Genomic DNA, 12,580 nt, shown 5'->3' with positions numbered 1-12,580 from the left:
TGTCTCAATTTAACAGCCTTTTATTATGATCATTCATTTATAGCACACAAGCTAAGCTAAAATCACAGTGTACATCTCAGCCTCACTGTCTTACAACAATATTTCAATATGGTGATAAAGCTCACGGTCATGATTTTTCAGTTGCACTACAACACACCGTGAGTGTATGTAAGAAGAGTTTCATTAACACGATTAATCTTAATAGCAATAGCATTAAACCATGTTACGTATTTAAGAAAATAATTCAAACCACAAAACAATAAAACGTATTACAAACCTTGTGTTGTGGATGGTGTCATCTCAGACACTTTCTTGGATGCAATTTCATTGTTGGCCTTCTTCCACACACATTCAACGTCGGTGCGGGGCACATTTTTCTCTACCCAAATCATTAAAGCTGCCATATGATGGCACTTGTCTCTGCCGATTGGGCACTCGCATGTGCTGTACCTGACTGTCTGACCCTCAACATCTACCTGTATTGAAAACAATTGAACCTTCACCCTAACGCTTCTACATTTTACATTTCACATTTCACTGCCGGTTGTATATTCTGTATATAACTGTGCATGTGACAAATAAAAATCATCGCTGCCAGCGCTGTGTTTATCATAATACTTATGTAGCTAGCCCGGGACTGTCAGATTATACTACTAAATTGACTAGCCTAAGTTCACTAACCCTCTAAAAACTGGCTGTCACATATTTACCTTTCCCTCTTCGTTAACATCTACAGTTATAGCAGTCCTGTACATTTTTTCTTTTGAAATACCTCATCCAGAACATGAAATATCAACTTTTGTCAACTAGCTAGCAAGCTTACACCTAACTCACCTCAACCTCGTAAACCTTCTTTTTCATTGATGCCTGGACTCTTCCCTTAATTATGCCACCTGAATGATGAGCTACACTAACCACTCTGTTGGAACTAAAAGAATTGAAACCCCTTTTGACCGCCAAGGGTGCCTCACTAAAGAAAGAGGTGATCGTAAATAAATTGACTGGTTCCGCCATTATTTGAACTGGACGCTGCGGAGCGCTTGGACCCAGAAGCGGCAAAACGCCACGTGTGACGTCCGACTTAACAACCGGATACTCTCCTGTTAAACAGTTATAGAATGTGTACAAATCCAACAGGGTGGCAAAGAAACAGACAACCAACTGCATAATACAATCATTTAAGTGGCACAAAACTTGACTATAATTAACAACATATTTAAACTGACTGTCAGTGTGTGATTGAAAAACTTGTTTTGGTTAGTGCTCCACCAATTTATTGTATCCATAGAAAGGAATAGATATATAGTTGTAGATTATAGTTATATAGTGAAAGGGTTAGTTCACCCAAAAATGAAAATTCTGTCATTAATTACTCACCCTCATGTCGTTGGACACCCGTAAGACCTCCGTTCATATTCGGAACACAAATGAAGATATTTTAAGTTGAAAGCTGATGGCTGAGAAAGGCTTCACACAGGCCTCCATTGGCATTCAGTACATTGACACTTCCAAGATCCATGAAAGGCACTTAAAACGTCGTTACAAAGTCTATCTCACCACAGTGGCTCTACAATAATCATACAATGCGACGACAATAGTTTTTGTGCGCAAAAAAAAATCAAAATAACACCTTTATCCAATTTGTTCTTGTCTTCCGTGTGCGCCTCCACGACGCATGCGCGAGAATATGACGTAGCGCCGGTGTTCGGGAATCGATGAAATACACACTTAAGCTCCATTTTGAGCACTACGCCGAGACCTAAAGCACGATCAATGTAGAATCCAACAGCTTAGACACGCGCGTCTTCCTCTGCTCGTAAACAAATCGCTTCTGGGTCATATGTCCGAACGCCGGATCTGCGTCATATTCTCGCGCATGCGTCGTGGAGGCATACACGGAAGTCGAGAACAAGTTGGATAAAGGTGTTATTTTGATTTTTTTTTGCGCACAAAAACTATTGTCGTCGCATTGTATGATTATTGTAGAGCCACTGTGGTGAGATAGACTTTGTAACGACGTTTTAAGTGCCTTTCATGGATCTTGGAAGTGTCAATGTACTGAATGCCAATGGAGGCCTGTGTGAAGCCTTTCTCAGCCATCAGCTTTCAACTAAAATATCTTCATTTGTGTTCCGAATATGAACGGAGGTCTTACGGGTGTCCAACGACATGAGGGTGAGTAATTAATGACAGAATTTTCATTTTTGGGTGAACTAACCCTTGAAGTGAAATACATATTGCTAGCCAAGATTATCTGCAGGGTTACAATGCTCTGCTTACAGTTTCTGCACAAACATTATGGCCTTGTGACAATGTCTCACTTTCATTGATGACCTCAACATGAACAGACAGATAAACAGAAATGAAAAAACTGTAACGACTCCATTAAAACACAGGTCACGAAAAACAATTTGTATGGTAAAGCCAGGGACACACCAAGACAACTACCTCAGGTGAGATGTACAAAAAGAAAATATAGTTAATAGATAAGTCAAGTCATCTTCATTTATATTGCGGTTTTTGCAATATAGATTGTTTCAAAACAGCTTTACAGATATAATGGGACATTACACTAACAGAGATTGTTTTGGCTTTACAGCAGCTCTGGAATAAAGTTATTGTCCAGCAGATTCATTTCTGTTGTTAAAATCATAGTTATTACTGTATAATACTGTATAATGTGGTTGCAAAATTCACAAAGTACTTTGGTTCACGTTTAATATATGTGTAAAGCTTACAGGTGCAATGTCTTCCTCCTCCTCAGGGTCCACCTGCACACGTTCTAGTTCTTCCTCCTCCTCAGACGCAATGTGCAAAGTGCACAAGAGTAAATAGTTAATTCTGTATGATGTAGTTGCAAAGTACTTTGGTTTATGTTTAATATGTATAAAACTTACAGGTATAATGTCTTACTCCTCCTCAGATGCAATGTCACCAACCTTAGGTGAGGTGTACAAAAAGACAAAATATTTAATACTGTATTGATATTCTTTTTTGGGTGGCTCGCCAATGCATTCGATTTCTTTGATGCATAAAATAAGTGAGCTTCAGATCCTCTGGTGAGAAGAATTTCTTGAAGGTAACAGTTCATCTTCAGAAAAAAACGAATTAAGATATTTTGAATATCTTTAATACCTAATATCGGAGCCTGCAGCTGCAGTCCCGCACACAGAGTCCCGCATTCTCAGACCCCTCGTTTTTTTTTTTAAACAGTGCCTCCTGCAGTTCAGAAGATCGTATAACACCCTTATCCAAATGCCATTTAAAATCGGATGCAATATTACAGTCTTGTTTCATTTAAAATTTTCCAAATAAATTTACACAAAATAACGATTTTGCAAACATATTTGCATTCCCTCTCATCTCAAACAATCTCATTGACTAACAACTTACCCAGTAGGTTTTTTTTTGAGTGTGGTGGTAATTGAAAGAAAATTTCTGATGGAAGAATTAAATTACAGATTGAACTATCTTCTGAAAAATATTATGTGATATATTGCTACAATGTTTTTGTTTTATTCCAATGTTTCTTTCAGTTCAGCTTATGCTAATGGTCTAATTAACATATTGCTAACATTACAAAACCGTTTTTTTTATATATTTTGAATGCAAAGCAAAACTCAAATAAGAATAGGCAAAACAACACCAATAATAAACAATTCTGTACTTTATTTAACTATAACCTAAACATCATCTTGTTGTAAACAGGACAAAGCAAAGAAAAAAGGAAGAAAGAATTGCGTTAGTGACTTTACTTTTCATCTTCAATTGCAATCCTCTTTTTTTCTTACTCTTTGATTTTGTTTCCTTTCTATCTAGTTGTGTTGTTATTTAGAGTTTGTATCTGATTTTGAATTGCCTTATTTTAATTATGTTTTCTTGCAATAAAAAAATATTATTATTGCATGTATCCCACACTTCTTGCCACTTATGTAATATTTAATGATTAATAATAGGTCTGATGTCTGAGGGAGGAATTGACATTCATTTAATTCCTGATTAAAGCTTCCGTTGCAGCTGCATCAGCTCGCTCATTTCCTGAAAGTCCAAAATGGCCTGGAACCGAGCAGAAGATAATACTGAAGAACTGATTCTGTAAATAATCCACTTTAGTTAAGATGCAGTCCACTACTAGAGGATGAACAACTTTTAAAGTGTCCATTGCTTGAAGACATGATTTGGAGTCTGTAAAAATGATAAAATCCTTCTGGTGTGTATTTTGTTCCAAAGCTAAAAACAAAGCTATCTTTTATCTTTAGTCAAAGTAGTAAGAAATACTGTATCTGCATTAATAGACACAGTTTTAGGTAACAGTGGCCCTCAGATGATAAGCAGAAGTATTTCAGTAAGACAGTAATAACATGAGTTAGCTGAAAATGTACACATTATAAAACAAAACTCTCATATTTTGTACACCTGGTAGGAAATATATACATTAATATTTAATCATACTTACAGATTGTGATTCTGAGGAGCAGCTGGTCCAAATAAAGTATTGACGCATCTTTCAGGAGCAAGTGTTTTGCGAATCCCGTGTTGCACTTGTTGAGATTGGAGAAGCATTCGTCAGTAAAATGAGGGAACATAGCAAAAGGATTATACTGCTGTGGTATCGTGGGAAAGATGCATTTTAACCACTGATTCTTCACAGCCTCATCATTTGGAAGTGAAAATAAACAGAATTTACTTTCACACCGGAGAGCACAGCGTCTTGGCGAAATGTTATCCACACAAACAAGCTATAGCAAGATGTCCTGTCCACGCAGAATGTAGGCAGGCATTATGCAAATGTAGTTGTGACGTGTGAAATTCGTGAAAAATAGATTTGAAGTCCAAACAACTCGTTTACGCGGTTCAGAGTTGACTCTTTCTTTTGAGATAAAATTATTTTATTTATGCACTTTAAGCCTTACAACTTTGCAGACTGTTTACATTCACACACAGCTACATTACATTTCAAAAATCCATAATAGGGGCACTTTAAAGCCCCTTTTCTCGACAAAAAGTGTTTCCAAACGGGTTTTTTCGCAACATTTGAAGTATCGACATAGGATTTATACGCTAAAGTTAAACGGAAAAAGTCGACATTTGCAAAAGATGATCGATAACTGGCATTTCCATCAGCTATATCGGTCAACATTTTGATACGCTAAACCTTTTTTCACAAAACAATTATTAGCTGGAAGCCTGGCTAGTGTTGGTTATATATTTGTTATGCAAAATTTTATCAAGCAATTTTGGAGCAAAAAAAAAAAAAAGGTAAATCCTGGAGGCACTGACGATTTTCAGACCTTTTCTGTTTTCAGTACTGATGGTTTTCAGTACTTATCGGGAAGGCCTTTTGGTCTGTAGTGGTTGGGGTTTCCACCGCCACGCCCCCAGCGATTGGCCTCCTGGTCAGCTTCAGTATCAGAGTTGCCGCTGTTACTGAGGATCTGCAGAGCCTCTCTTGCCTCACTGCAAACATTATTAACACATTATGATTCGAAATTCCCCAAAATCATTTGAACATCCATTTTAATATCACAAAGAGCTACTGTTTCATTGTAGAGTGTGAGGGAGAAGTAATTTGTGCTCAATTTAAGTGCTTATCAGGAATAGAATAATCAAATCTGCCACAGTAAGTATGATTTTGTCCGTACCTGATTATTTCGGCTGCCCACTTGCCTCCTGGGCCCCTTTTTGCAGCCTCATAGTTCCCACGTGAATGGAAATACTTGTCTGCGCCTATCCAGTTGGACTCCTGCAAATCCTCGTAGGCACGCCACATGTCCTTTGCACCTACAAGAAACGGTGAAAATGGTTCAATATGCCTACTATTTGACTCAACTTACTGCATATCTCAAGTTCAATGGAAGTAAAAAGGAAAAATAAGTAACCTCCAATGGCTTGTCCTGGGAAGTTGTACCACTGCGCCTGGGCATCAACCACCAAAACCACCACCAGCACAGCAAGAATAAGCTTCATAATTGCAGAGCTGAACACATAAACATATTTGGACAATCCTTGGAAAATGCTTTTATTCAAAGGAACTTATCATGCACTCAATAAGATCTCCAAAGGTAAAGTGTGATCCCTGTACATAGACAGACTGCAGTTAGATTTGCAATAATATAGAGGTGAGTTTAGTCAGTCTCTTACCTCTCTGGTTTGCTCAGTTCAGTCATATCAGGTCTTCATCCAGCTAGATACATTTTATAAACCTTGGATTGGGCTGGACTTGGATCTTCCCCAACTGTGACATCGCAGTTGGGAAATCCCAAATGTTGTAATCTTCATACTGAGATGTACAATATAAAATGAAACCAAAAAATTTACAATTCAAAATGAAACCAAAAATGTACAAAACAAAATGAAACCAAAAATGTACAAAACAAAATGAAACCCAAAAAAATGTTCAATACAAAACTAAACCATAAAAATCTAATTCTTCCTCTTCTTCTTCTTCATAAATAATAATTCAAACATGAATAAGAAGTGTAGTATAGCAGAAAGGACATTTTTGTGGTATAAAATTGTAAGAAATATTTACACTACAAATGTTGCAACCTTTATAGTTACTTAGATGTACAATACAAAATGAAACCATACAAATGTTAATGTTTAAACTAAGTTGTTATAATAATAATTATTAATAATAATAAAAATAATTAAATACATGCAAAGGAAGTTTAGTATGGCAGAAATTAATTGGTTTTGTGGTATAAAATAGCATTTTTAGCTTATAAAAAGTAATTAAAAAGTAAAAGGAGTTTTAATCCAAATCAATAATAATTTAACCAATAATATCTATACGCTTGTAATTAAATGTAATATAAATATTATAAATACAGACTTATAGTATATAGTTTTCTGACAGATTTGTAAAATTCATGCAAATAATTTTATTATGACTTCTTGAACATACATTATATCAAAAGAAAGAACAGACCCTCTGCTTTTAACTCTTTCCCCGCCATCTTTAAAAAAAAAAAAAAGTTGCCAGCCAGGGTTTTTGATTATTTTCACAAAAATGTAAGGACCCATAGAATATTTTGTTGTATGAATATCTGAGCATGCAATATATATATAAAGAAAGAGCAGGCCCTCTGCTTTTAACAAATTATAATAATAATTGTATTCTAGCTTCATGCATTACTTTTATTTATCAACACTTAAATATGGGTTAGTTTCATAAAAATAAAAAATAAACATTTTGAACAAAAAGCTGAGAAAATCACGTTCAGATCAGATTCAGAACGATGATCAAACACAGATGCAGTAGATCGAGTCCATCAACACCCCCAAAGCTTTACAGTCCTAGAGCTTGTTCTGGGTCCACAATTCATTCAGTAACATTAGGCAGTTTTGTTCAGGAGATGCGTATTAGCACCCCCTACCGTATAACTACAGTGGCTCAGTAGTGCACAACACAACTAAATATAAAAAGCAAACATAAGTTCACAACACAACGAAAACAAGCCACAACACAACGAAAAAGCCACAACACAAATAAATCAAGCCACAACACAACGGAAACAAGCCACAACACAACGAAACCAAGCCACAACACAACGAAATCAAGCCACAACTCAACGAAAAAGCCACAACACAAATAAATCAAGCCACAACACAATGGAAACAAGCCACAACACAACGGAAACAAGCCACAACACAACGAAATCAAGCCACAACACAACGAAAATGCTCCCAACCACTCAGGGGCACTCAGAGCGCTGTAAAGTTGCCACTGTTCTATAGAGTCTGCAATCTTACAAAGAAATCAATACCACAATTAGTTTTAACAGTATGTAGGCTAACCATTGTTTATCTATATGAAATATTAATTTAAAATCACCTACATGCATTATAGCTGCATATTTATGCTCGAGAATGCTTTGACCCAATACCACGGCGCTAAGGGAAGTAGGGAACGTCTACCAATTCCACCAATTGGTTGAAACGTATAATTTGTTTGAATTAAAATTGCTTTTAACATTTAAAAACAGACATGTTAAAATTTCACAGCTTGATTGTATTGGTAAAATTGACTTAATAATGCACAACACAACATTGGAATTTGAAAACTAAAAAAAAAAGTTAATTTAATTCATACAAATTATGTTTCAACTTTGTGGAATTGGCAGACACTCCCTTAGCGCCGTGGCAGCGGGTCAAAGCGTTCTCGAGTATAAATATGCAGCTATTATGCACGTAGGTGATTTTTAATTGATATTTCATGTCGATATACAACTGCACACTTAAAACTGATCGTAGTGTTTAAATATTTGTAAGATTGGCGAATCTATATAGAACAATGCAAGGAAAACTAACTTTACCGCACTCCGAGAGTCCCCTAGTGGTCGGGAGCATTTCCGTTGTGTTGTGGATTTTTCTTTGTGTTGTGGCTTGATTTCGTTGTGTTGTGGTTTCATTCCGTTGTGTTGTGGATTTATTTCGTTGTGTTGTGAACTTATTTATGCTTTTTAAATTTAGTTGTGTTGTGCACTACTGGGCCACCGTATATAACTGTAAAAACATGAAAAACCATACAAACTCGTCATTGGCAGAGAAACGTGGTCTCATAAATGATGAGTTAACGCGTCAATGGCGGGAAAAGAGTTAAGTGTAACATTTGGAAACTTTGAGGTCACAACTAGTTTACAACTAAGTTTTTTGTTTGTACTTGTATGGGCATTTTAATATTCAGTTATTTGTGGTGAGTTTGCAATAAACAAAGTTTTTCTTGAGTTCTATTCTTGCAAGAAGTCCATTTACATACAGACATCAAGAGTTTTCTGCAGCTAAGGGCAACCTCGTCTAGTGCGGGTTGTTTATATATACACACATACATTAGCCTACCATATTGTTAGCCTCATAGCATAATTGCCTAAGCCATTTTTTGAAATCATGTCTAATAATACTCTGCTTAAGAGCGGGAAGTTAGGAGACATGAGATAACAGGTAATTTATGGGAGGGGTGTGAGAACACTCAACCCTGAACCATCCCTGATTTGTCAGAATCCATCCAAGAGCCTGGGCAAACAAATTTGAGTGCATAATCCCAGAACACGAACAATGAAATCAGTTGAAATTAGAAGAAAATCAGTTCAAGAGTGTTCAAGTCAGTCTAAAAGAGAGTTAGACGATCCGACGATCGTGGCAGAGCAAGACAATGGGTTAACGATTTCATTTAAGCCACCTAGAACTCTCCTCTCACTTTCCTTTCTGTTACTTAAGTTTATTTTCTTTCCATTGAGTCTTGTGTTCTAAGTTAAGTTTCGCCGCAAAGTGTCTCTCGCCGAATCTACAGCAAGTGCGGTTCAACTTCAAAACACCCACGATACTTTCCATCTAGCAGCCAACATGCCACGTGATTGGCTTCCCAAGACGTCCAACAAGACCGCGAATCATCGAACCCCACAGGAATCCCAGAGCAAAGATACGAGCTACAAACGCAAGTAATACCTCCAGATTCTAAACTGAACTGGTGCATTGATATCAAATTTAATAACCCCACCTAAGCAATGATATGAGGATTAAGTTGATGATTGATGGATTTATTCAGGTCATGTGTTTTAAATGCATATATTGCTATAAATTTGGGATTTGATCATTTGTCTCTCTTAAAACTCATTCCTTCACTTTCTTCCTTTCTGCAACGCGTGTGATTGTGTGTGTGTGCGCGTGTGTTTGTGTTAGATATTAGTTTTACATGTTAGAGTAATCAATAAAGTTTTGTTTGTATTTAAAGATAACTGTTCTTGTGTTATGTGCTTACAAATTTAATGTTTTAAACTGCTGATCTATGTTACCTGGCTGTTAAATAGTGTTTCACTATTGTGTGGGTATTTTTGAATAAAAGAGCTTCCTGGACATTGAACTTTAATCTTTGCATCGTTAGTGTGGTGCACTGCTGATTAATTCACGATAAACATAATTCCCCCATTATTTTCATGATATCTGATACCCAGGAGAAAGTCAGTTAGTGTTGGGAATTTAGAGAGGAAAAAAACACTACAGGCTAATAATGTGGTTACACAATCTGGGAAGACTCCAAGTTTCTTATGTCTGCTAAAACATGTTGTAGTTGCTGTTTTTGAAAGTGAAACCAAAAGTTAAACTGCACATTGCTATTTACTCAGTCAGTAAAAGGAGATGTTAGCCAGCCACGGAAAATAACCGGAGAGAGAGACTGAGAGACCAGGGACGTCCCCTAACTTACTCTAGACCAATCAGCCTTAAGAGCTGGACCTAAAGGAGTGTCTAAGAGAGAATGTCAGGAAGCTACAACATGTACTGTATACAACTCAGATGGAGCTGCTGAAGTTAAGTGAAGTAAAAGGGTAAGTGACATTTTGTAGCATAGTGACTTGATTGGTTATAGGCCAGCTATGCAGATTTTGCATATATAATATATATCCCCTCCCCCCAAAAGAAAAACACACAAAACAATTTGAGAAAGTCTGAAATATTTATTTAAAAGATATATAAACCATTCCTAAGAGCATTATAAACAAACATTAAAACAGAATGGGGGAAACAAAAACAAGTGAACAAAATGTATTTAAAAGGGATGAAAATGTAAAGGAACAAATATAAAAATATAAACAGTCCAAAGAACATTATAAACATACATTAAAATGAATTGATAAATGACATGTAAAGGAATAAAATACACAGTGTACATAAAAAGGAACATCTAAAAAAAAGGAATAAATATACAAAGTAAACAATATAAAAGGAGAACAATAAATTAGCACCAAAAAAAAGTATATAAAACATGTAAATATTCCAAGTAAACAATATAACCAAGTAAAAAGAACAAAGAGCATTATAAACATACATTAAAATGAACCGTTTTCTTAACTTACCCGTCTCTTTCTTTGACGGTTCTTTGTGATGTTCTTCATAGTGTTTATTTTCTGGGCCTTTTCAGACTGACCCAAAGAATACTTCCTCAGCAAAGTCTCAAAATATGTCTTGCAACCTGCTAAATAAATCATGAATGAATGTAATGCCAATAAAAGTAAGAAAAACAGAGGACATTTTGAATAAGTTGGCCATCACAGTTAACCACAAGAGACAAAACACATAACGTTACCATGCTAATTTTAAGCAAATTTTGGTTTAAAGCCACATTTATTTATATATTTTGGGCAAGTGAACATTTTAATACAAAGAAACCTAATTAACATCTTTTTTTTGACAGTTTGTGCGGTTAATCCACAAAATAAAATAAAAATAAATAAAAAAAAACACACAAAAAAAAACTTGCATGTAATGTGCAAAGTTATTTTCCCGTTTGCCCAAAAAGGAGTGGGAAGAAGAAAACTTTTTTAATCCCACCCCCATTTCTCATAAATCATATAACATAACATAATAAGCTTCCTTTTTGTTTTCATTGGACCATTACTTCATATCATTACACTTGAGGACGATAAGTAACTGTTTTATCTTTGCTAACTTAATAATTAGATTGCAATAATAACTATAAGATACCAGCAAAGGTAAGGACATTTTACAAATACCAACACTGGTAATGGACAGCACATACCAACAATGGTAAAAAAAGATAAATAAAAAAAAAATGAACAATGACAAGCACAAACCAGCACTGCAGGATGGAATATTGAGATCATGTTAAGACAATCTCTAATATATATTGTGACCAGACCTTATGTTTGTATTGCATCTTGAATATATTGATATTTTGGCATTGTTTGCAGTGTATATTCAAACTGTTCCAAAGTTTCACACCACATATAGACACACAAAAGCTTTTACGAGTGGTTCGGACATTAGGTAATCAAATTAGGAATTACTATAATGAGGAGGTATTTAATTCAGTTTTGGAAACATTGATGAAAATGTCTAGTAAATAGATATGGTTAATCTTGATTTACAGAAGAAGGGGAAAAAATACTGTATTTGAAAACGCAGCTACCCCATAAATCCTATGTAGATTATGTGGGAACAGCTTGATTGTAAAGTTAGACCCATAGGATGTGAAAATTAATCTCAAATCAGATCAAGTTATCTTTATTTCTATAGTGCTTTATACATCTTAATATTACAACAAACTTAACAAGTAGAATGCAAAGGTTTGCAATGTTACTGCTGCCAATATTACATACATACATACATACATACATACATACATACATACATACATACATACATACATACAAACAAAAAGTGTGGCAGCTGTATAAGGCATGCGTCATGACACTACACTCGGTGATGTTGATATGGGTGCAGTCTTCTCTTTTCTCTCTGTAAAGATTTGATAGTGGATGGGTTATGTGACCCATTAGCTGGACATGTTTGTGACAGGGAGCACTATTACTACTGTCAGTGAGAGTAACCCAGCTGCTAACTCGGCACTGAGTGACCCAAAACCTAGTTGTCAGAGTGAAAACCACCCAACAAAAAGGACTGAACCCAGCATATATAATATAATCCAAACAATTAACCTTAAAGCTAAAGGCCCATTTTGGTTTCATGGGTGATATCAGAGTACAAACTTTTCTGGCTTCGTTTTTGTGTAGTGATAATTAACGTTCATGTCAAAGACATCTCACAGTCCCAGTAAACCCAT

The 12,580-nt window shown here is 35.7% G+C and overlaps 1 protein-coding gene across 1 annotated transcript; it reads right to left on the bottom strand.

Annotated features, from left to right (window-relative positions):
* Positions 1 to 2,996: 2,996 nt before the first annotated feature.
* On the bottom strand, positions 2,997 to 6,203 carry LOC307130603 (serum amyloid A-5 protein-like). Its single transcript, XM_079823672.1, has 4 exons — positions 6,142 to 6,203; positions 5,880 to 5,977; positions 5,643 to 5,781; positions 2,997 to 5,457 (listed from the first exon to the last, which is right to left on the bottom strand). The coding sequence occupies exons 1-4, from the start codon at positions 6,165 to 6,167 to the stop codon at positions 5,319 to 5,321; spliced, it is 402 nt and encodes a 133-aa protein (XP_079679798.1). The 5' UTR covers positions 6,168 to 6,203; the 3' UTR covers positions 2,997 to 5,318.
* Positions 6,204 to 12,580: the final 6,377 nt, after the last annotated feature.

Source organism: Gobio gobio (genome assembly GCF_949357685.1).
Source record: "Gobio gobio genome assembly, chromosome: 1".
Taxonomy (NCBI): Eukaryota; Metazoa; Chordata; class Actinopteri; order Cypriniformes; family Gobionidae; genus Gobio; species Gobio gobio.
This window is presented reverse-complemented; position numbering and strand designations above follow the sequence as displayed.

Excerpts from the sequence above, each read along its gene's own strand:
- LOC307130603 (XM_079823672.1), bottom strand. The coding sequence starts at position 6,167 with ATGACTGAACTGAGCAAACCAGAGAG. Across the intron at positions 5,978-6,141 it reads GAACTGAGCAAACCAGAGAG|CTCTGCAATTATGAAGCTTA; the intron begins GTAAGAGACTGA and ends TTATGTGTTCAG. Across the intron at positions 5,458-5,642 it reads TGGGCAGCCGAAATAATCAG|TGAGGCAAGAGAGGCTCTGC; the intron begins GTACGGACAAAA and ends TAATGTTTGCAG.